We start from the raw sequence: 25,758 nt of genomic DNA on the forward strand, positions 1-25,758 counted from the left end.
TAATGCTTATTACTTTTTTTTTTATTGCTGTGATAACATACTATGACCCCAAACAACTTACAGAAAAGTTTCTTTTGGATTACGGTCCCAGAGGGTTATCCACATGGTGTGGAAGACATGACAGCAGGCAGCTAGAGTAGGAAGCTGAGAGCTCACATCTCAAACACATACAGGAAGCAGAAAGAGTGCAAGTACAAAGTAGAACAAGGCTGTAACACCCTCCCCACCACCTTCCCTCAGTGATATACCTCCTCTAACAAGGCTGCACCTAAAGGTCCCATTACTTCCCAAACAGCACCACCGAATACATGAGCCCATGGACGTTTTTCATTCAAACCACTTCTGTAATCTAGAAGTCAAAAATAACTTGCAATGGTTCCGAAGTGTCATCAAGGATGTTCACACTGAAGGCTTTATATTAGTGATTCTCAACCTGTAACACTGTGACCCTTTAATACAGTTCCTCATGTTATGGTGACCCTCACCCATAAAATTATTTTGTTGCTACTTCATAATATTTTTGCTAGTGTTATGAACCATAATGCAAATATCTGTGCTTCTTGATGGTCTTAGGCAACCCTGTCAAAGTGGTCATGACCCCCAGGTTGAGAACCACTGTTCCAGGGGACTACTGTTGACCTTTTGCATTTTCTACCATCCAGAAGTCACTAAGATTCCTACGCTTATGACTTCTTTCTTGTATCAGGGTAACCTCTTGCTTCTATTGCCTCATTTCCATTCTTTTCTACAAGCAAATCTCCCATCTCCCTCTTATAGAGACATGATATTAAGTGTGGATAATAGGATTTCTCCATGATAAGAGTCACCACACTTCCTTCTCACTATAAGTAACATTCCCAAGTCCGGGAAGAAGGACCCAAATATCTTGGGGAATATTTGGTTTATGGTAGCACTAATTTCCTCATTTCAAATCTGAAGTTTCTTCAGTCCCTGTCCTAAATTTCTTGATATTTAAAGCTATTGGTACTGTGGGAAAGGCCCTCTTCTGAGGAGACAGTTGTGTTTCCACTGATGTGGTACTTTTCCTTCTTGACTACAAGCCCCTGGGAGAAGGACTTCTGTATCAGGTTTGGTGTGCTAGCCCCGGTGCTTGAAATAGTTGCTGGTGTTATCAAATCATACCTATCACATAACAGAAAATGGATGAGCTCCTACCGTTTCCAGTTCTGTCATCTCTCATTCATCCCTGGCAAATGCCTCTATTTTTGTGTATACTCCATGACTTACCCACTCACTTCCCTCATAATATGACAAGTGGATGAAATTCCAACCAGACCCCTGTGGCTCTTAAATCTGAACTTCAAACCTAGACCTACAGTTTGCACTCTGGATTGCAATCTGTACCTGGATGTCCTGCAGTATGGCAAATTCACCATGTTTCATTTTCCCTAGCCATCAAACACAACCAAAACCCAACTTTCTCATCTACCTTCTGTCTCAGGGAACAGGTAATAAAACCAGGTTTTATCCAACAGCCAAACCCCAAACACTGGCCAGCCACCGAGCCCTTGTAGCTATGTTTCTCAAACTTCTCCCACCTTTCCAACAATCCAAACAGCCAAATATTAAGCTCTTGATAATATTTTTTGCTGAACATTACAGTTCAAATGTTTCCACAAAGTGGTTTATAAACTTACCTCACTGTCCCTCTTGACTTTTGATGAGTATACCAAAACAAATCTTAAATGTCTCGCATGAATGCCAGTTACTGATCACTATTGCCTGTCCTGCTTCCATTCTCTGATCAATGGACAGGACTATGATTGTGATCTGCATGCTACATGACCTTGGTCACCAGACTGGCCTGTCTCAAAGGTGGCTTCTCCCATAGTTTCATTCACCCATCTTACAATTTTGGTGGCTGTTTTAAAAATGAGTAACATTTCTACTGAGATTTCAAAATAGAGAAGCTGAAAGGAGTTGGCCATAAGTCGCTCAGAGTATTGAACTGCTGAATAGAAATCTCAGAAGGAATTATGGGCATGGGCAGGCTGCAGCTTTGCAAAAGGAGATAGAGTGTATGAGCAGGGGAGCTGAGAGCCTAGAGAGAATGAAAGAAAAGGGAGCCAGGGCACTGTGAGGGGGCAGCGGTATCTGCCTCCCATGGTTTATAACAGCACGCTGCATTGTAATTTCTGTTGTAGATGCCCATGAAGTCGTTACATTATTAAACCAAAACCAACCCAAAACCCTCTCATAAGTGAGTTCTGTTTTTTCAAATGAACTGTCCAAACAGTACTCCAGTAAGTTCTTACAACATTGCAATGAAGGATCTGTGAGGAAGAGACTGCATGACTATTCGAAAGCACCAAGACCCAAACTCCGTGTTCCTCCTGATCCTTCTTAAAGTCTTAGTTAAAGAGAGAAAAAAGGAAGGCTGCATCACTATGGGGGTATATGTGAGCTTATGGTATAAATCTTTACATAAGAACAAATAATTCTGTGAACATAATTTCAGACAAGTACCTTCTGCTACAAATATTACAGGAAAATGACTGCAAGAGGCATTCTGATACTAGTCAAGTGGCATAATCAAATTGCCCTTTAGAAACCACATTTCTAGGTATGTGCCTTTCTCTTTACCAGCTAAGAGGACCAGAAGGATTGCTGAAGATTTCTAGGAATCTTTATCACATAACCAACTCTCTTTCAAATGAAAAGTAAATTTGTTGAAATTTATAAGTAAAAAAACATTAGGCCTACATAATCAATGCTCAGAATATGGAATAGCTATAGTGAGCTTATAATATTCTATTATAAAATAGAATCTATCATAAAAAATAAAATCTATCATAAAATAATATATACTAAAACATATATAATTAATTTTATACAAAAGGTATCTTATACCAGAGTTCTTTTATGCTTGGTCCACATTTGGTCAGGGAAGACAGACAATCACACTTCTCTGAACAAACAAAATTATAGCTCCTTCATGACAGCAAAGATGCTTGCCCTTGTCTCAAATGACTGCCTAAAACATAGACCACTGTATTCTCATTCAGGACATACATCCAGCTTTCTGATACTCTCACAGCCCTCTCTCTTGCTAGAAGATGACCCCATACATTTAATTTAATGGAAACTAAGTGACAGCCGATTTTTTTTTAACTTTTTTTTTTTCCAACCCTCTCAATAGCCTCTCCTCAATTTCCCACAATTCTTGATGTGATCTAATAGTTTCTGGACATTCAATAATGACTTTAATGGCATTCAATAATTTTTAAAAATGTCTTAGCCAATACCTTAGTTTGAATATCTTCTAAGTAAGTACTTTTTTTGACAAAGGGTCTTACTATGTAGCTCTGGCTAGACTGGAGCTCACGATGTAGAGGCTGGCCTTGGACTCAAGAGGGGTTTGCCTGCTTTGCTTCCCGAGTGCTGGAAATAAAGGTGTGTACCACTGCATCCAGCAACATTGTAGAATTTTTGTTTAAAAAAAAAAAAAAACGTTTACCGTTGAAACTATTCTGATGAAGCACTCTTTTACCTTTAGTCTCTGCACTTCCTAGATACCATGACCACATGGTAATACTAAGCAGAATATTGCTTCAGAGGAGCCAAATTCCAGGCTTTATGTCCAAACCTACTGTTTGAGGGTCTGGCTTGAAGTATTTGAATTCTCTGATCAGAAACTCACTGTCTAGGGCAGCAGTTCTTACTCAGGGTTAGAGATTCTCTGAGCTCATTGATTAGTGGCAGAACTCACTTCCTTGAAGTTATGACTAATGTTTCCATTTTCCTGTTGGTTTTGTCCCAAGAACTATTTACTTCCTAGAGACTTCCCCCAGTTTCTTGCTATGCGGACCCAAACAGGCAGTTCACAAGACAGATATTTTTTTTGCTTCTAGGTTATCTAGAAATGACCTCTTTGACTTCTCTGAACCCCTCCTCCTTTGCCATTTAATATAACATAGCTACACCAAAAACGTTTCTACCCACACTCATAGAGGAGGGAGTTATACAAGGGTGAGGACACTAGGGTAATTCTAGAAGTTTGTGTACCACAGGGCTCAATGAATATAGTATCAGCATGTATAAACTATGAGCACTTCTATTCAGTTATAAGGCTTTTAAATTTTAATCTTTTAGACTTATTTGTTTTACTCTAGGTATTATGTATATTTGATTGCATACATGGACATGCACCACGTGTGTGCCTGTTGGAGTTATGAATGCTTGTGAACCAATATGTGGGTACTGGAAAATGAACCTGGGTCCTCTGGATGAGCCACAAATGCTCTTAACCAGTGAACCATCTCTCCAGCCACTAAAAGGCGCTTTTTTTTTTAATAGTAACTTTGGAGGACTTACTCTGTGTTGAACCCACAGTGGCTGGAGTTGCTGTATTTGAACCACTACAGAAGTCCAGAGAACATTAGAAATGCCAGGGTTCTAGGCAAGACATAGCCCAGCGGCTAGGTGACTATGGACCAAGTCCCTCCATCTTCCTGAACTCTACATTCTTTCTCATATATAATATAAGGACAATGTCTAATGCTGGTGGGCTGCAATATTCTATAATTCTAAGACTAAATCACATTGAGCACTTATAGATTTCGTGGCTTATAATATCCAAACAGTTCACAGCAGAACTTTATAGGGACGTGATTTAAGAGAAAAAGACAGTTTTGTTTTTAAGTGATTCCATTCTGATGTTTGCCAAATCTGACAAAATATAAATAAGGTACAAAATCACATCTCTAACACTTTATATAAAATGTACTTTAGGTTTAGATGGTACATATGTTCAGTTATGATTAAAATGAATTTTCCAAAGATACAAAAATTTGACAGTTACTATCTTATAATTAGTGGAATTAACTTAATTGATGATAACTTAAGACAGTCCTCAGTATTACACATCAATTCCATGGTGACATGTACAGCTGAGACTGTTATACACATACTGGAGGTTTAAGTCTCTTTTGTCTTTCTGAAAGTGAAGCCTTTTTGGCTAGGATAATTATTCTACTCTGCTCAACAAAAGTGAACGCTAATTTTAAACAGGTATTGTTAAATTCTACTGAAATGGGCTGCATGCAGATGTATTCATTAAAACATCCCTTTATTGACTATGCACAGTTATTAACAATTCACATTCCACTTTAGTGAGTGGAAGGACATTTACTCCACTAAATTTAGGTTCCAGAGCTGCTTAGCAGCAGGACTGTGGGGCCTGCTTTATATTGGCACTGTCCAGTACTGTCTGCAGTCACAAAAAAAAAGAGAGAAAAATTAACTCAACAACTAGATTTCTTCCTCCCTACAGCTTCCCCCTCCCTACAATGCAGTCCTCTTAGTTCACAAAATGCCTGTAAGCAAACTGTTCTCACATGGTACTGCATCAACCAGAAGAGTAATGGAAAATATTCATGTGATACCCTTGTAAGTGCTCTGGTGAAAGTGGCAAGGAAATCCGAGATCCTGGTCATACGCTCAGGCAGATGCCTTATGATAGTAAGGGTGAAAATCATGAGATGTCAGTTTGTCTCCAGCACCTGCTGCTCAAGTTTCAGAAGCTGTTTTTCAAGCTTTGAGGTATTGACTCGATGCATCATCAGAAACTGGCCATTCAAATGGAAAACGGGGATGTCAAATTTATACCTTTCATACCATGTAGAATTTTCTGGAAGTGTGATGTCCACCTCCTGTAAAATAAACTAAAACACAGATAAGTTAAAACACTATTCTATAGACCATGGAGCAATGCAACCACTGCAATGCTATGCCAACCACAGACTACGTAAGGCTCCCAGGTTTCCTCCTGTTTGTAGTAGGCCCCTAGTAATCCAGTGGCCTAAATTTACAAAGCCTGGCTGGTTTCATTATGTTGTACTCTACATCCTGATTTCCCTACATTTTGGTTACATCTTCTCTATTCAGCAGTAGGGCTCTGCTCTGCTCCTGATGAAATAAAATATGTTCCGTCTGGGAAGTTGCCTAGAAATCAGGACATAAGAATAGCCAAGCAATAATGGTTTGCTAAAGGAAAATGCATCATGGAAGTTACAAAGTAAAAGCAATGGGACCAAAGTAAGCATGAACACTCTTGATAGTTAACTCTGGATTATAGTAAGAATCAGAACAAGAAAAAAAATAATCCAGTAATATTCAGGTAATGAGTTTCATGGAAATCAGTAATAAACTCTCTGAGGAATAGAAACAAACTCTAAAGGAAAATCCTTAAAGCTCTTTCCTAAAGAAAGGATCCAAACAGACACTTTATACAGTAAACTATACCCAACCCATCCATACACATGAAAGTTACCCTGTCTTTATAAGGCTTGAGTACTTCTTTGGCTTCATCACAAAGTGGGCATGGATCCTACAGAAAGAACAAAAGATGTTAAACCCAAAGACAGATGTTTGGTATAACACCATCTCCCCCACCCAAGAAAAAAACCAAACACACACCAGAAGCATGTTAATTTTAAAGGATAGTTTTCTACTAGGTTAATTGTACTGCTTTACTTCCAAAGCAAAACATAACCACAGAATCTCATAACTCACTACTGTTGCATGATAGTTGGCTCTCTGCACTTTTTGGTTATTTTTATTTTCCTCATATTTGTGTATATACCTACTGGCATGTATGTTTGTGTGTATATTACATGTTCCTGGTTTTTATCTGATCTGTCTACCTGGCTAAGGGCTCTGTACTTCCTGAGTGAAAAGCACCTTGGTCACCTCATAAAATGGACCTAAATGATTTAAGTCTTTTCTTACTGGAGAGTACTGTTTTTCCTAATCACTCCAGAAGAAAAATTCTAACAGGAAAGAGTGAAATAGTAACTCTTCTACCCCTAAAAGGAGAGAGAGAAAAAAATTCAATTCAGATGAATAACTGTAGCACTTTATCGTGTTTTTTTTTTTTTCTAGTTTAGTATTACAGGTATCCACAATGAACTAATGTTTTACCTGAAGCATAGGCAAATGCTAGGACCCACTGCTGTTTTACTCTTCAACTGCCTTGTAAGGAAGGTGGGAAGAACAGGTTGACAGTTATTAAAGGTCTCTTAGCCAATGTGCCTAAGAGTCTAGCCACAGGTTCTCTTATGTGAGCTGAAAACAGACTCAGCATTACTGTTGCTTGTGTAAAAGCTGCTTTTTAATGTATTAGGAAAAGATAAGCTATTACATAAAAGATAGGCCTTTTTTTTTTTCAGCTTAATTCAGAGCATGCTTTGAAATAAGGACTTGGATATTTCTAGATCTTTTTTGGCCAGTTCAGCTCATCAAATTGTTATTAGCATTAACAATAAACAGACGGTGGATAATTTGTTACTGTAAGACAATCATGCTAAAATTTTCTGAGGAAGTGTCAAAAGGTTAACATAAGAGCTTAAGAGAAAAGGCCAAACAAGAATGTGCCAAGTACAGATGTACCAAACATACTTCTTTTTGGTAGAGGCGTGAGAAGAGTATAGTACAGGTGTTTTACTTTTGAAAATCAGCTCTGTGGAAGTGCAGATTACTACTGCAAATACATTAGTGTGTATCTGTGAAGAAGCTCATCTTGGAAAGGGTAAGTAAGGCCCATGGTTAAATATGGCCTTTCTGAGGATTCTCCACAGCACTTCTTATTCTTCTGTTCTTGAACTGTTTACTATCTAACACCCACCCCCCTTTCTTATAGCAAGAATTCTATAGTTTTGTTCCATAGGAACTATTCTTGTCATGTGTCTTATTCCATCTCTAAGCAAGAAAGGTGTAACACTTGACACAGGTCAAGCAATCAGGGCATCCTAACTCGATGCCTATGGTTGGCTCAGGGGTGGGCCAATCCGAGCCATAAATAGTCCCAAGCCTTCTGTTGAGGCTCTATAGATATGTGAGATGTGAGATTGGGCTTGGGGTTACTGCAGTCATACATGAGAAGAACCAATATGGAGATGAATTTAACCTAGAAGTTACAAAGCTGAAGATACTGGTAACCTTATTTCCTAAATCAAGCACTCAGCATTCCCTGGAACCAGAGGCCAAAACAACCCAGAAAACCTCTTGTTTTAAATTCAATCAGGAAAGTGCACTCTACTACTTGTCATAGATAAAGGACAAGTTCTTAACTTTTGTACTTCTTTTACTGGACTGCACACTACTCATATCTTATTATATACTTTATAGGGTTCAGTATATTAAGATGAATAGAATAGTGGATAAGATAATGGAATAATTTGTTTGATTATTTCCTGAAAATGTTCTTGGATATCTCAACTGCTGTTGGAACCAAAAAACAGTGCATGGCAATCATAGACCAAGTAAGAACAGCTAGCTTTAGGGGACTATTGTCTCGGATAATGGAATATTGTTGGGGGTTCAGATAAAGTCTTGCTATCTTCCTGCCTCACCCTGACTCCCAAGTGCTGAGGGACAGAGGTGTGGACCATCACAACTGGCAGACTTTGTTATCAGATAACTGTCAAAATTTAAATTGTCAAAAGAATAAAATCCATCAATAAAACCTATCAAAAAGACTTTCTGTTTGAATTACTCTGTGTAAGAACATAACTTCTGATGTCACGTTTCTTTTTGATTATAAATTCCAGGAAGTGATGTCAATTAGCAAAAAGATATTACTGGACTACAAATTAACAGGGTGAAAAACGTAAAAATTCTGAACCAAGGCTCAGTGGTTAAACACAAGTACAAGTACAAGTCTCACAAGTACAAACTTGGGGACTGGAGTTCAGATTCCTAGGACCCATGTAAATGCCAGGTGACCATGGTGGCTTGCCTGGAAGTCCAGTGCTTATAAGGCAGAGTCAACTGAGAGAACCCTGCTTCAAAGAATGAGGTGAAGAGTGACTGAGGGAAAACTGTTATCAACCTCAGGCCTCCATTTGCACCTACACACATGTACCCAAATACATAGAAGGCATATGCTCACACATCTCTCTGTTACACACACACACACACACACACACACACACACACACACACGCACACGCACACAACCTCTGTGGCTTAATAGTACTGCCAGAGAAAAGAAGACAAGTACAATCTTCATTATTCATTGGTTCTCTCTTTGTGAATTTGACTAACCCCAAACAATTTGCAACCCCCCAAACAATTCTGGAAGCACTTTTACCATCTGTCACAAACATGCTTAAGCACAAAGCTATAACAAGTTTGAGTTGTCACTTGATCTTACATTTCTAAAGTTTATATACACCCAATTATGATAACACTTTTTAAGTTGTAATTTTAGTTTTCTACCCAGTACCTTTGTGAATAAGGTCAGCACAGGCAGCGCTGTGTTAGAGGCAGAGAGATTTCGCAAGAGTCCTAAGGAGGATTTGGCAATATGCAGGCTATTTCCTTGAAACCAGCACATTTTAATTCTGCCAAAAGAAAAATAAGCCAATAAACTTAATGCACCATCGACTCTGCTCTTTAGAATACAAGCAGTAATTTGCAAGCTTATGATTGAATTTGAAAGTTTCAGAATTGTATCTTGGAGTCCAGGAGTGTCAGAGAGGCCCAGATGTTTGGCAAGTGTCCACAATAAATTCACTGTATTCCAGGCAAAACAGAACTTAGAATTAAACCAAACCAAACCACAACATCGAAAACAAAAACAAAAATAAACTCAAAAAACCCCAAACACTATTTATGGATTCGTTTAATACCTAATCATTTTGTTTCTGTAAGCCAATTTCGTGACTTTGTTAATTTGAATATGAAATTAAATTTCAACTGCAGATGTTGCTAGCATCTTGATGACTCCCTAAAAATGGAAGTGTCCTGAGATGGTTTTTAGTCATAAGGATGGTTTACTCTTATTGGTATGCACCCAACACCAGCCTCCCTTCCATGGTAAAAGAAGTAGTAAGCAAATGGCACACCTGACAGTGCAAGCCATCTCTAAGATCTCTCTCCCACACTGGAAGAAATGGAGACGCTCAAAGCTGCAGGGAGACAGACTGTAAGAGAGAATCAGTCTGAGTTAACTTGTCAGGAAAAAAAGTCTATTCAGCCCCTTAAGAAGTGCTTAAAAAGAAGAGTGCCATGATTTTCAAAAGCTTCATACATAAACGCACCGGTGTTTTTACTGGAGAGACTCCAGAAGGAACAGTTTAATAGCAGCATGTCAAACACTGGGCTTTGAAGCTCCCTCATTCTGCTACTCTGCTTGACTAAGACACCCTATTATTCCTAGTTGATCCTTCAGTCTAATTTATAGGTGGTACAGTTTCACTTGTAAAACATGTGTAAAACACTACTACCAAGATGAACTTTCCTGGGATTGTTGTTTCTTAATTTCACTTTCCCTCTCCAACTTTGCCTACCACTTTCTCCTCCTGTATGTTGGCAAGTGACAACTGTGAAAAGTCTCCACCTAATCCTCGAATGCCCAGAGACCGCTTCTTTACCAGTAGCACTGCACTTGCTCTCTTTCTCCACATGAAGAACACACAGCTTCTCCTTAGTTTGCCCTAGGACTCACGTCATCTCCTTGAAGAGTCTACTGAGCACCTTCGCAATGCTGGCCAGCCAGTAACTCCCCATCCTCATATCCATAATATCTTTATGAACCAACCTAATGCATAACCTTATTATACATGTTTCTATTTCAGGATGCCCCTTACTACTTACAATTTATGTCCCTTCATCTACAGTGCAGCTCTATTAGAACAGGTATTGTTCACACCAGTATTTCTCAGTATACACAATCAATGTGCACATAATAGGTACTTAAATATTTGTTTGAGTGTTAAAATACTAAAGTGACCTTGCCCTCCTACTGTAATCTCACCTGTGCTCAATTACTCAGTGTGGACGGCAGTCATTCTTTAGGCCTGTCTCTAAACTACAAGTTACTTACTGCTCTTCGGGGTGTCTATTGACTTTGGACTGAGGCACTGCAGTTGGTAGTGCCACCATTTCATATCCCTGTGCCCGACTTCACAGAGCATGGCTTTATTAAGTGCTACTCTTCTCTGGCTACCCTTCTCTGCTCTCTGTAAATTAGCCTTAAACTTATTTCCAACAGAATGAGAGGACTTTAGAAAAAACTACCAACCCACTGGACAAAAGCCCAGACACTGATTAATGGAAGCAAGGATCTTTCCTTTACTCACTAGCCTCTATCCTTCCACTTGTACCCAGATTTTCCTGCTAACTAACTGACCTGGCAATCTAAGAAGAAGGAATGTAATATGAACTCTGCAGGAAGCTGCTATTTACAAAGTGAACATAAACAATGCCAAAATATTCTGTGAGTCTCTCTAGTAAGTGTTAAACCTTGACATCCACAATTTCTGTGAATTCAACAGAATCAAACTCCAAAAGGTGAATGTAGCTGAAGATACAGCTTTGACTGAGTACATATGATGTAAAGGAAGGAGAAAACTAAATGTTAAAGGCAAGTATTTATTCACCCCACATCTCTAGGCATAGGCAATTGACCCAACATATAATGGGTAGGTAGACATTTCTGTATCATTGGATTTGGAAGAACTCTGTCATCAATGGCACTCTCATGTAAAATAAGACGGTATTAAAGACGCTGTATGGAGATGTAAATGTAAAATAAGCTTTATAAATAGTAGAGATACAGTCCTTGAAAATGAAGGTGAGGCCTTCTATAGCAGTGTGCCAAGACTATAACCAGGACAGTGAACTGCAGCTACATGCTTCTGTGGAGGGATAGAAGATTTAGGGATGTTGGGTTAGAAAGGAAAGGGAAACATTACTAGCTGACTTGAGACTGAGGTGTTAAGGCTTTAAAAGAAATTCACATCCACAACAGAAAACAGCTTCCGAACTCTCAACATGACAAAACACAGCATGTGCTCCTGGCTGCACCCAAGACAAATAAAGCCTGTCATGGTAAACAGAGCTGCCATTCATTGCAGATTTGCTTGAATATTTGTCCAATAACCACAGAGCTAAGCAGAGTCTTCACTGACACTATAGCCTCTTTGCTTACAACTCTTGCTGGTTTCTACTCTGTTTCCGCTTTCTCACACATTTTTAATTACTTAAACCTGACACGTTTATTTGCTGAGAAAGGCATCAATGCTATGCAGTTTACAACTTGCATATTTTAATGGCCTCAGGTATATGCATTTTTACTATACTGTTCAATTAACTTATTTCTTTTGCAGTAGTATGTTATAAATTCATATCAGAGTTTGATATAAAGAAAAAGCTCTTTGTTCTTCACCTAGACAGGTATTAAAGCTAAAATTCCTTAATTCTTTAAGTTCACTTATGGCTGTAAAAATTAAATGAGAAATGATATACTCCAATGGGAACACTTTAATACTCTTCTGAGTTCATTTTACTAACTCTGTAAGCCCTAACACCATTGCTGTCAAAGTCACATTCACCAAATTATGTCTTCTTGAAGTAAAATCCTTATGTGGGCTACTCTATCAATGTGACATTTTCATTAGTTCGATTATTTTTTAACCATATCTTAGTACTATGAAAGAAAAAAAACCCTGAAAAGTGGTCTCTGCCTGTTAGCTCCCAATCATGAGCTGATAAAATTACCTCCCCAATTCCCTGTACTGGAACTGAACCTAGGGACTCATAAACATTGAGCAAAAGCTCTATGAGTCTCACTAGATAACCCAGGGTGTCCTAGAACTCACTCTGTAGTCTAGGTTGGCAGTGAACCTCCACTCCTCCTGCCTCGGCCCTCTGAGCAGCTGAGATTAGAAACCTGCACCACTAGGGCCTTACTGACAACATTGTTTTAAAATTATATCACTTTAGTCATGAAGTTAAGTATTCCTATTATACAGACAGACACAATTTTATCCTTTGTATTTTGTTATATGTCTCTGTGACAAGAACACAAAGAACTGCACTCATAATATCAAAGAAACACAATTGGGTCACCTTTGTCACAGACTGGAAGAAAGTAGAAAAGGCATGAAACTGGATTTAGAATGTGCTTAGAAAATTCTGAAGCCTAACAATAAAGATGGTGACTCCTGCTGTTTCAAGTCCAGTGCTACTCAGAGGCATGAATCCCCTGAAAGAGAAAAGGGAAACTGGCCTCCCAAGATAACAGAGGCAGACTTCATTGGTCTTTATGGCAGAATCAAATACAACATGGGGAGGAGGACTGATTGGACCAATTCAGCCTTCCTTGAAGCAAGATAGAGAAGATAACTTAACTTTATAGCATTTCCCCGAGATGCACTGAAGGGCACACCATGAAAGCAACTGATTATAGTATAGGAAGATGCTATGGTTGTTTGAGCCTTTATTAAGGATTATTCATTTCAGCATGACGAGCTGCCCAGGCTTTGGCTGCACATCACTTATGTGGGGCTCCTGGATCTTTCAAACACTGTGTGCATCTGATTAGGAGGGAAACAACATCGTTCTCGCTTGAGTAGAGAAACTGACCTTCACTGACCAGAATTTTATTCATACAAAGAGTCCTTTGGCACACTAGAGCTCTAAGTCCACATAATCATTCATCAGCAAGCTGCAGTGTTAGTTCATGAGCAAACTCAAGAAGTCTATATAAGCCCAGGTACCGCCTTGGTTATTAGCAGATAATGTTGGAGCTTCTGCACAAGACTATAATGTAAATTTAATGCTGAGCTAACATTACCAAACATTATTATCATAGCTCTTGCTGAACCTGTGTTCTATAAAGAGAACTCGAGGCCTCCATTTAGTCATTTGTGCCATGTGAGAAGTTAAATGCTCCACTTCATATACACTACCATCTAGGTGTAACGGTCCTATTTTTCTGAAAAAAAAAAAAAAAAATGAAATGAAAAGAAACACACATTCTTCTTTTGAAAAGAAACCCCATATTTTAGGATGCTGAAAGCTTTGTAATCATGTGATGAGGTGAGGACTCAGGTCACTGGGTTCTATCTAACATAGGGAAAGAGGAACAAATGATGGTTCCTCTTTGAGTTTGCAACTAGCTATATTTGCTAGTCACTCCTTTCGGGAACAAATGGGAACCTAACTTAAGATCTTGAATACAAGAAGAGGAGAAAGGGAAGGGCACTTGTGCAGCTGGAAGTGATGAGGAACAGCACCATACAGGGACAAATCCCAACTGTCTCTGTAAACAGATACTCCAAGGGGTTAAAGTAGAATATAGAGTGCAGGAGGCAAGGCCTTAATTTACTAATGTGGGTGCTGTTCCAGGGCTTCAGCCTCCCACAGTCCTGGAACCTGGCCTGGGGACTAAGAAAGTGGTACCAAATCAGACAGGTGTTAAAGCAATGCTCCTGACATCTATGTGGAGGCCACTGCACAACACGCTGTCCAGGTTTACTTTGACTATGTAGTTTGAGCTGCTGGTTTGCCTGTCAGGTTCCCATGGGTCTGGGGCATTCTTGTGCCAGGTGAACAATACACACTCACTCAGACTTTATCTGCTCTTTATGCATTCACTCAAGGCATCCTTGGCTCCCCAGAGATCATGGAATAGAGATCCGGATATCTGGATTCTATGTTCAGATTCCATCAATGCTACATTCAATTGTATTTACACATAATCAGTCTGCAAGAACTTTTTGGAAAGAACTTGTCTACACAGTAAGATTACAATTTTATTAAAATTATAATTTACATACCTGCCATTTAATGCATGAACACCCCCTCTAATTCTCAGTAAAGTTAAGCCATTACACATTCCCTCATGTATCCTAGAACAAGTATTCTACATATCTACATCAAGTTTGTGCATTCAGAAGGGTGATTTTTTCCCCTCAAGACAGGGTTTCTCTGTGTAACAGAACCCTGGCTGTCCTGGACTTGCTTTGTAGACCAGGCTGGCCTCAAGCTCACCTCTGCCTCCTGAGTGCTGGGATTAAAGGCACGTGCCTACTACACTGGGCTCAGAAGGGTGATTCTTAATTGAGATAAAAGTTATATCACGCTTTATAGTATTGGCAAACTAATGACCATTTGCTCATTAGTTTCACAGTGGCAAGGAAAGAAATGGTTGAAAGTAAATAAGATAATCCCAGCAATGACAGGCAGAGGTAGGCAGATCTCTGTGATTCCAGGCTAGCCTAGTTTATAGAGTGAGTTCCAGTACAGCCAGGGTTACACAGAGAAACCTTGTCTGGATCGTCCCCCCCCAAGAAAGTAAATAAGACATGATCCTTATTCATAAAGAGCTGAAAATATGGTCAGAATATTAGCATGCACTGATAGGTAAACAAGAAAGACAAGAGGTACAACAACAGGGGTGTACAAAATATTGCAAGAGAAAGGGAAAGATGAGTACCATGGGCTAAGACTGGAGACAGTGTAACAAGGCAAGGACTTCAAATCATTTAGGATTTATGGACAGTTACTAAAAGACAGCCTTGACCAGTTCCTGTCTAATTTAACAACTTAAAACATGTTTTTGGTAAAGACAGAGATAGTTAATGGGAGGAAAAGAGTGGAGACAAAAGTTAACTCTTAAAGGGAACAAAACATTTAAAAAGTTGTGTAAGTCAAAACAGAAATTAGAATCAATCTCAATTTTTGGTTATAGACTAATTCTAAGAGGCATTTTATAAATAATGACAATGGGGTTTTTTGGGGGGGGATGGAACCTTGTTTTTACTGGCCCCAGACAGAAGACTTATATCCTTAGAAACAGTGGTTTCAGAAGTGAGAAGCTGCGGGACTGAAAAATACTTCAGAGGCAGCTCAACATTTCAGACTGTGAATACGACTTAAACAAGACAGCACTGTGTCCATGCAAGACTAGACAGCACATTTTTAGGCATGAGGGCATTGCTTAATTCACTCAGAAATTTTCAGAAAATTACAAACCAAGATACCCAATCTGAGCTTTTCAAGAATCATTTTTCCATTGATAGATTTTAAACAAAGGGTAACCCCCTTCCAGTGAGCCTTTCTCTGGACTTGTCTTTATTTTCATGGGTGGAAAAAGTAGTCATTACTATAATACTAATGATTTCCTCAAACCCTGTATACCAGAACAGAAGCCCCCTAAGGAAAGTGTTAAGTTGAGATTACTTAAAGACAAAACTTGTCCTAAGCAGTTCGGAATAAACTTGCTGGAGAGATCAAAATACTTTAAATAAACACAATTTACACTCAAACTTATCAATGAGGGTAATTACGCATAAATAGTAAAACTGTTCATTTAGAGCTAAAGGTTCAAATTCACATAGCGTTTACACTCGAATTTTGTATGTTTGAATTCTCTCAATGCTTTTTTTTTTTTTGGTGAAGATTTTACAAATACAGAACCTAAAGAGAAATACAACTGCCACAAACAAGTTCTAAGACACAGGAAAACTCTTTATCTCTTTGAGCCTTAGTTTTGCCAACTGTGAAATGGAAAGTCTACTACTTATCCTGACCTCTCATTTCCCAGAGACTCAAGAGAAGCATGTTCACAGGCTTTAGGTCTCAAATGTCCTTGTTATCCAAGAAAGAGCAATCCCATACTAAAGAAATAGCACAGGAATGGCCCATGCCAAGGCCTTGAACAAGTTTCTGTCTTCTAAAGCTGAAAATATGTAGCTCTGTACAGAAGACCAGAATTCTCTTTGAGATACATGCCCAAGTGTAAATATACTTGCTTACTGTCAACTGTTTTGTTTTGTTTCTCTCCCACTCTTTAGTTAGAACTGGGAAGCAGCGGCTTCTGAAAGCAATGAGCTGGGAAATGGGGTAGCTGATACCAGAGTGGCCTGGCACTCATCTGGAAACTGTTTAATCACGGGAGTTGGACATACTACTAGACATACATAATGTGTTATTGTAAATGACATCTCCTCCTCCTCTTGGCATTCCTCCCCACATGCAGAAGCACTGTTGCCTTTGCCTTGACCTGTGGTAAGCTGACAGATGTGTAGCAGGAAAGAATCTTCAGTGCATGCAAGAGTGTTTTAGAATCTTTAGAACTTTGTAATTACTCCTTCCAGATCATTACTTCAGAGGAGTCTACTTGGTAAAGGGATTGGTGCATGTGACAATGCCAAGGAAAGATTTCCATGAAAACATCCAGCTGAGAAAAATAAAACAGTGCTAAACAAGAAAACTCATAGCATGTGCTTCATGGCACTAGGAGTCCAGAGGGAATTCTGGACCGATTAACACAATGGGGTCTGCACATGCAGCCCTCCTCTTCTCTCCTCAACCCCAAAGATACTGACTCAGCAACTGGCCTAGAGCCAGAGCAGCACGGTCATTCAGAGTGTGCAAAAATGTTTGGCTCAATTATGACATAATGGCTGCATACCCATTTCTGAAAGCAGGAAAACCTAAATAATGTGGTTAGCTTATATTGGACGTAAGAGCTTAACAGAGTTTAAAAACCAATTTGAAAATTCCATCCTCCCATAAAGATAGCATTAAGATTGAGGGCAAAGCCATCTAGTTCAAAGAATGGGAACAAAATGCATAAGGAATTATGCAGACTCCTTTGACATTATCCTTCTTAGCCAACATGACCTAGTTCCTCTGATATTTAATACTGACTCAGAAAGAAGGCAATTTCATTAAAAACATTTTAGTCACATTATGGCAGGAAAGTAATACCAGTTTCATTGCTAAAAACAAGTTTACAATTCAAAATGTCTTCCATTTATCACTAATATTCTATTCATTTCCAATTTATCTTTTCAAAGATGACCACCCAAGACCTGTAAGCCATTTTGTTTCAAGTCCAATAATTCATTAGTCTTCCAATAGCAATAAGTCATAAGCCTGTTCAGTACAGAGTCTAATTTGAATGTTGAGAACTATTTACTGTGTGACCAGGTCTTGGCAACTCTGAGTTGTGCTAGGATTCTACAATTGCCTGAGTCTTATTTTGTTTTTTTTTTTGTTTGTTTTTGTTTGTTTGTTTCACAGCTATTAACAGAATATTTTGATATTTTGGAACTGGAAATCGACTTTAGATAAGAAAACTATGTTTAATTCTTTTATAGATTATATTTTTGTTTACGCTAATTTTTTCCTTGAACAAGGGCATATGCTTATATGTTTTGTTTAAGGCTATTTTAAGGTTCATGAAAAGAAAGAAGGACTGAGTTTCAGATAGAAAATTCTCTTAGTATGAAACAGGGCTCTGATCTCTAAATCTAACAACATTCACATTAGTTTCTATTTGAACATAAAGACCTCTTTTTCCATATTTCAGATGGCCTCAGCTGACTTTCTATCAAGTAACGTAATATTGTTCTTTCTCTTAGCTTACCAAAAACATATATATTAATAAGTAAAAATCAAATAATTCAATGTCATGCCCTTTCCTCCTGACTGAACTAAACCCCATTTTCCAATTATTTCATTATTAGTATGAGAATGCTGGAACAGTAAGAGAAAATTTATTTGTTACAGCTGTAACGTTCTGGTTTTGGATGCAGTCAAATTAACAGAAGGAAACACTGTTAGCTCACACTGTCCTACTCTATCTATATATAACTTAAATATATTACTTATATATTAATATTCTATAACATAGAATAATAATCAATAGATAACATTAATTAAGCTATATTAAATATATATATCACATTAAAAAATACATTTTAAAAAAAGTTGAGACCTTTGAACTCTACCAGCATGTTGTTAATAAAAGAGGAAAAATAAATCAAAACATAAAAACAAAACCAACCAAACAAAAAAACCCTGTGAATTTTCGTCACTATTATTTGAGCAATTTAGTTTAAAATAGTAACATGACTTGAGACAGGATCAAACCAAGATGCTGGTAGCCTGGGTAAGTTAGTAATTTAGCACCCTTTCATAGATAATTCTTCACATATTTGCTGAACAGATACCTGGGTGAAGCACTGAGCATGCTAAGTCTGGAAGAAGTATAGATACAGAGAGCTGTTGGGCCTTTCAGCCTGCATATTCGACTCAACACAATAAATGCTCTACAATTCTTGGGGTGGATCTGCTTAGAAGGCGGTTTGGCAACAATCTGTGGATTTTCAAAGATACCCTTCCCCGATCCAAGCTGTTAATCAACACATTACTTCTGACTGCACTCAGTCACTCCCTGGATGGTGATTCTTGTTTTCCTTCTTTCCCCTCTGCTGCTTCCCCGGAGATGTTTTCATGTTCTTTATAGGTGTAGCCTTCCTTCAGGGGCACTGCCTTTTCAAATCTATAGATAGCATGAACTGAGTGTTCGCAGTGTGTCAGGAACTATAAACATAAACACTATAAACATATGACACTGTCCTTGCCCTTACGGAACTTGGGGCAGACGAAGGCCGACAACACAACAGCACAGTAATGAAGACTAGTAAAGTCATTACTGACGTTGTGCGTTGGATACCCTTTGAGCAGGTTCAACTGTCGGGACACTCCATCCCCAAAATGGCAATGGCAAGGTAACAGAAGCTTTAAGAAGTGACCCAGAAGATACTTGATCATGGAATATTATGGCAAATAAAGGGGGGTGGGGAACTAATGTCGTTCCCTTCTGCACATGGTTGGTTCCCGTTCTGGTATCCAAGTGTGATGGGCCATAGCCGGGGAACACTTGTCAATACTTCAGCATCAATGGATTTGCATCTTCCAGACTATAGAATCAGGAGCCAAACTCTGAAACTTTCTAAAAACAGCAGTCATTTAAAATTTTTCTCACATCTCTGGGAAGTTAAGTCTTGCATAAAAACCAGAAAAAGAAGAATAGAGTCTTTATGCTTCCTGATCCCTGTGCCTACCTGCACAGGAATGGGATTTGGGGACGTGGATGGAGTTTATGTTAATCAGGCACAGCTTTTCATTTTACACATTTCCCCTGAATGGCTAGCACTTGCTAAATATACAAAGGAAAGGCTTGTAGATGCTCACTTGGTCCTGCTACTTGTATAGCCACAAATACCTGATCCAGACAGTATCCTCCTTCAAAACAACTGCAAACAGGAAGAAAAATCTCATTCAGGAACTAGTCCAGATGGCTTTTGGTTTCTTCTGATATTCCCTGAATAAAGCAGAACAAAAAAATTAGATTTACAATAAGAAACATAAAAACTTGCACTACTTCATACCATATTACCTCAGTGCCTTACTATGTTTGAAGTCCCAAGCATGAGCATTAGTAACTAAACATATTGGCCAGGTAGAATATATACAAAGTAAGAAATGCAAAAACCTTAATTAAAACAAACTTATTTTAAAGGCATTTCTCCATAGTGCCTCTGGGTGCAGGGTCCTTGTGAGTAGAATTCAGCCAGGTAACTGGAACAAAATACAAACACAGCTCAATAAATTCTCCAAGTTAGAAAAATATCCGTTCCTATTACTCACCTGCCAATAGCCTGTCTAAATAAAATTACATAGCTACACATTCCTCTAGCAAAAGAGACAAAAATTATTGATCCTTTTCTGGCAGGTAGCTTCAAGTGGGCCATAGCCAACAAGGAAGCAAACTTGGGGCCTGTTTAGAGCAGCCCACAAGTTTTAATTTTTACAACTGGGCCTTTTGGTTTCAGGCAATTCTTCAGTACAGCAGCACCCAGGATTAGGTTTCAACATCTCATGTAGAACCACGATTAGTTCTACCTCATCCCAGCGAAACAATAACTCAGCATTTTCCAGGACAGACTTGTTTCCATGCCTCTGCTGCTGGTGGCGGTTTGTTTGTTGAAACAAGGTCTGACTATGTCTTGAGGGCTGGTCCAGAACTTGAGATCTGTCAGCCTAAACCGCAGTTCTGGGATTAGAGGCAGGCACCAGCGCCATGTGTTCTCCCTTTATCCTCTGCTGTTGACCTATTACACACTTCATGTGTACACCTCCAGATATTGGTAGAGGGCATCATGTGCATTCTTATCAGCTATTCCACAAAATATTACCAAATGAGACCACTAAGGCCTCTAAGGGCCATCTCTACAGAGACAGCAGGAACAACTAGTTAACCAAGCAACACATATCTACAGAAGCCCATATTAGGCTGAGAAACGAACGTACTACTAGTTTTGGGATATAGCAAATTCTGTGCACCATCCCTGTATTTAAAAAAGTGAGACTCTTTGGATCATGCTAGACCACCCAGTTTTTGTTTGTTTGTTTTTAAGAGCACTAAAATATAGTTTCACATATACGTAATTAATAAGGATAAAGACTAGTCAGGCAAAAACCCACTTAAAGAGAGCCTTAAAAACAATCGGATACCTAGTTACACTAGTAGCAACTATCAGAGACTTTTTTACCGTTGGACTTATTAAAAATTGTTTTAGTTGGTGTTTGTCAGGGGTGAGTGACAGGGCTAAGTACTTGTTGAGAACCATGAGGTCTGATTTATTCTTTTATTGTCAACAGGCCCAGGGGGCTGCTTCTACCCAATAAAGCAAAGATGAGGTCCAGACAGCCAGGTCCAGAGAGGCCCGGCACTCACAGTGTTCCTTCCTGCACTTTCAACCTTTTCACCCCGATTAAAGGTCAACATGGCCGCTCAAAAACATTTATTTAAAAAGGCAGTCAACTCAGCAGGCTGTCAAGTGTGATATTGCCACTTCATAGGATTCAATTAAACCCGGGACCAGGGCATCTGTGAATCACTGGAAGAAGCATGAGCTGAGACATTTTCTGCTTTCTTCGAAAAGCTGTATTTTCCCTTCCGTCATTTATTCAGGTCCCAGAGCGCCATCACAGGCGCGCGTTTACAATCTCCCCCCAGCGGCTCTGGGATTTATAGCTCCCGGCTTAATTAAATCCCCGCTAACTGCGAGGGAAGCCTGCAGCACGCCGCAGTGCGGAGGGCTCCCGGCCTCTTCCTGCGGGCGCGCGCTAACACCGGGATGCCAGGAGCACTCACGGCAGCGCCTGCACCATCACCCACCTCAGCTTCGGGCAGCCAGGCCGCCGCTTCCGCCCGCCGCACTTCCGCCGCGCACCGCACTTCCGGCCCGGGGGCGCCGCCCTGCCGTCCGGGTCCTCTCCTTTCCCCGGGTGGGCGGTGCCTGAGTCCTAGTACCTGAAGACAGCCCAGCTAAAACGTGTTGAAAGGAAAGAAAAGTGGAAGAAAAGAAAGGAAGAAATAGGGAAGAGGCCTTGTGTGTTTAGGAAACAGCCTAGGGGCTGGGAGGCAACATTTTGAGACTGGCCATTTTAACCTCTCCCTGTGTAGGTTCATTTACTTATTAAGATAGTATTTACTGTCTTCCTCTTCCTTTGGGTTGGAGCTGAACTGGGTTCTAAGGAACAGGATGAGCAAAACGGGGAGCAGTAGCTCCCCACGTTGACAATCTAGTAGGCAAGACAGACATGGGGGAAATTATTCTTTAAATATGTTACCCATTTATTTAGCTAAGCGTTTTTGGAGGGAAGGGACATTACTTGTGAAAAGGTAGTGTCAGCTAGTTAGAGAAGCAGCTTTTGTGCTGGCATCTGACAGACTTAGGACAGGGACAGAACTCTGTAGAAGGAAGGAGCGCGGCCTGGGCCGTGCATAGACAACTGACTAGTAGAGCTAACGCTTGAAGGAGTTGGGGTTAGAGTGGTGAAAAGAGGCAGAGCAGTGTAAGTCCGAGTCAGACCCCGTAGCTGAACAGGCTTGAGCTAAGGGCAGCTGGAATATTTTCTGATTGATTGTGTCTCTCTGCAGAAAGGGAAGCTGGAATAATTGTTACTGTTCTCTAAAAGGATCTCTCAGCTTTGGGAAGATAATGGCTTAGTATGGGTGGGACAGACAAGGGCCATCAGGAGGTGACTAAGTCTTCTAGGCTCCAGGTGTGGCGATAATGATGGGGAATAATTATAATAATGCTCAAATTAAATTTATTGATTGCGCACCCAAATCTTGGTACTCGTTAGCATATTTGATCCTGCGAACCGTCTTATGTAGTACCATTTTACAGATGATGAAATGGAGGCTTAAGCACTTGCCCGTATCCTCACAGATAGAAACTAGCTCATCGGAATTCCATTTCAGCTGCCAGTAACTGTGGGCTCATTGCTGAACAAAAATCACTTTGTATTCAGTGCTTTAAAATTAAAAAAAAAAAAAGGTCAGTAATGAATCCCTTAAACAAACCATATTGATTATATGATATTGGTAGAGGACACAATTTGAAAGAAGACTTTTCAAGGTCATGCTTTATCACTTGAGCATTTGTTAGCAGCCAAAGGAAGACTTGGGACCTTTAAACAGACTTTGATTTTTTTTATTGTTGTTGTTAATACATTCTGGTAAATCCTAAGCTTTCTGAGTAGGAAAATGCTACTCTATATAACAATTACAAATAGAGTATTTCTTAAGAACTAATGTTGTGCCTAGTTATAAGTATCTTGATAGAGCATTTGTGGAGTGATAGAAAAGCTTCCTAGAAATGTTAACTCCAGGTCACCTTCCAAATTTCATTTCTATTTTGTGGGGGAAATGAAGCTTCGTATAGTCAGTTGGGTTTATGAAATTTAATTTTGCAAACTGAAGATGAATGGTTTTCTCAAAGGTCACAATGAAAGATTTGCAGCGTTGGTTACAGGAAAATTTCCCCAAGGAGACAAAGTTCATTTCCAGCGTTTTTGTTTAATTAGGAAGATATTTTTTGGGTGGTTAGTACAGTTTAAATGGTAGCACTAGACTTGGATCTATACAAATACAAACAGTTTCACTTGAGAGTACGAGTTCCTGGAAATCCCTTGAGATTCCATTGTCAGAGCCCAGTCACAATGGGAATGTCTGTTAGGGCTTTTATTCCAGAACAGCTTGGCCTCTAGGCCCAAGCTTCCTACCTTCCTGTGCCAAGCATAGGGCCTTTGTTTGAGAAGATTTTGGAGTTTTAACAGGGAAAATTATTATCTCAAAAAAAAATTGGCCACAGCAAAATTATAAATATTTATTCAAGGGTAGCCAAGAAGAACACTGTGTGGGTGTCACTAAGGGCTTGATGTAGCATTCATTGAAAACAACTCTCCACTGAGACAGGCTGAACTTATGAGAGCTGCTACAATGTGATGAATTCAGAGACACCATAGTGTATTTATTGGTTACTTTAGCTAAATAATTTCAAAAGCAAAATTACAAATATTCTTTTCTTAGGCCTTTGACCTATGTATTGTCTTCTAGTGTTTGTGCTGAGAACAGAAGTAGCTGTTTGTGTTCTGACTACTTTGGAAGCTGAGACTACTTTAGACCTCAAGACTGTTCGCTCAGTGGATATGTCAGAGGCTTCAGCCTAGCTCTAGGAAAAGCCTGCTTGAAAGGCCAGGTCTCTGTAACTCCTGAGACAATTCGTGTTCTTTAGATGATATGCTATCTGTTCTTCCAGAAATGACTTGGAGTTGGAGTCGGGCCTTCCATTTGAGGCCTCAGGAGCGTGTTGGAGGTGGTGGCTTCACTCTTTCCCCTTTGCCTCTGAGAAAGCAGAAGTAAAGAAATGGCTGTTAGTATCACAGTGTTTCCTTCAGAATGCTTCAAAAAATAATGTCTTGTCAGGGACTGGTTGCCATGCCTGTCCTATTTGAGAGTAACCTGGATTGGTGCTGCCACTCAAAGAGCATGGGAGCTGGAATTTGACTAGGAGGGACTATCAGTGATTGCCACAGTTGGGTGATATGATGGTAGAAATATTCAGAAGCCTTGGAGGAGTTCCCTGGTGTTTTTCTGGTCTTCATGATGAGCATATTTGTCACTCTAGGTGCTGCCAGCTACAGGAAATGATCTGAAAAGGCCAGATATTAGATTATGTTTAAGGTCATGGAGGAAAACGGTGGCAACCTCCCAAAGAAAGATGAGCTTCTGAATCTGGGATGTGTTCGATCATTGGGTCACTGTTGCCTACCTCTATGCCAACCATTGGAGGAAGAAGCAGAATTACAAGCCTGTCCTACTAGCAAAAAATGGACCTCAGAAACCTGATTTCTATATCCCCTTTAACATTAAAAAACAAAACCAAACCTCTGCTCTTATGCCAGACATTTAGAGGAGAGTGAAAAAATTCAAAGGGGAAAAATGCTTATTTGTTTTAAGGCTTGCTCAAGTAATCCACTTATGCCATTTACATTAGTTAAACAACCTTTCCGTGTAAACACCATTAATTATGTAGTATAAGAGTCAAATAAAAATGCTAAGAAATAAAGTAATTGTAGAATAAATTAGCGTAGCTTGAGTGCCCATACATTATAGAGAAACTGTAGACTTTTACAGGGATGGATGTGTGATTTTCCTATTGTTTGAGCTATAGGATGGAACCAAGAGAAATGACATTTCACAGATGGATACCAAAGCTGTTAAAGTTGAAACTCATACAGGCAGTGAAATTACAATTTTCACAGGGGCCTTGACTCTAGCCTCTCTCTTTATCCAACTTTAAAAGGCTATGAGGTGAGATGGGGACCAGATATCCCATGGATCTCCACAGAAGATCTGATAGAACCAAACTCCACAACCAGTAGCCTCCAGCCTCCTTTTGAGTGTAATAACAGGAGATTGTTTCTGTCGGTGGTGAAGGAAATAAACTGATGTGTTGCCAGCTACAAAGAAAGAGGCCAGGGACTGAAGCTACTGAAAGAACGGGGCATAGGAGACCCTGTAGTGACAGCATCAGTGTAGATTCACATCCGCATTTGTTAATTGGTGGCTCAGAACCCCTCAAGACAGGATATACATTTTTGCCATCGCATTTTACAGACAAGGAAATTGATGCTTCGAGAAGATCACAATGAAACAGGTATTGGAAAGTATCTCCCCCTGCCTGTATTTTTCTACTACCTCGTTCATGTTTTTAAATGTGAATTTAAAGAACTATGGCTTATTTCAAAACAATATTTTGTGCTGTGTAGGATTTTAAGAATATCTGAGCACAT

General features: G+C 39.5%; 1 protein-coding gene across 5 annotated transcripts; it reads right to left on the reverse strand.

Annotated features, from left to right (window-relative positions):
- Positions 1–21,841, reverse strand: CUNH5orf63 (chromosome unknown C5orf63 homolog). Of its 5 annotated transcripts, none has more exons than XM_055622766.1 (6): positions 21,791–21,841; positions 19,832–19,930; positions 9,870–9,947; positions 9,248–9,365; positions 6,293–6,349; positions 1–5,684 (listed from the first exon to the last, which is right to left on the reverse strand). In XM_055622766.1, the coding sequence occupies exons 2-6, from the start codon at positions 19,885–19,887 to the stop codon at positions 5,505–5,507; spliced, it is 489 nt and encodes a 162-aa protein (XP_055478741.1). In that variant the 5' UTR covers positions 19,888–19,930; positions 21,791–21,841; the 3' UTR covers positions 1–5,504. The 5 variants fall into 5 exon arrangements, with proteins under 5 accessions (XP_055478741.1, XP_055478740.1, XP_055478743.1 ...); XM_055622765.1 differs by lacking the exon at positions 21,791–21,841 and adding an exon at positions 20,102–20,187; XM_055622768.1 differs by lacking the exons at positions 9,870–9,947; positions 21,791–21,841 and adding an exon at positions 20,102–20,187.
- Between the last annotated feature and the right edge of the window lie 3,917 nt (positions 21,842–25,758).

The sequence above is a fragment of the Psammomys obesus genome, unplaced genomic scaffold (genome assembly GCF_907164565.1).
Source record: "Psammomys obesus unplaced genomic scaffold, mPsaObe1.curated_primary_1811, whole genome shotgun sequence".
In the NCBI taxonomy this organism is placed as follows: domain Eukaryota; kingdom Metazoa; phylum Chordata; class Mammalia; order Rodentia; family Muridae; genus Psammomys; species Psammomys obesus.

Bases quoted from the DNA above. Each gene is read 5' to 3' on its own strand.
- CUNH5orf63 (XM_055622766.1), bottom strand. From the start codon at position 19,887: ATGAGATTTTTCTTCCTGTTTGCAGTTGTTTTGAAGGAGGATACTGTC. The intron at 9,948-19,831 runs GTATTTGTGGCT...TCTCTCTTACAG, and splicing joins GAGGATACTGTCTGGATCAG to TCTGTCTCCCTGCAGCTTTG. The intron at 6,350-9,247 runs GTACTGGGTAGA...TTCTTTCTGTAG, and splicing joins TGCTGACCTTATTCACAAAG to GATCCATGCCCACTTTGTGA.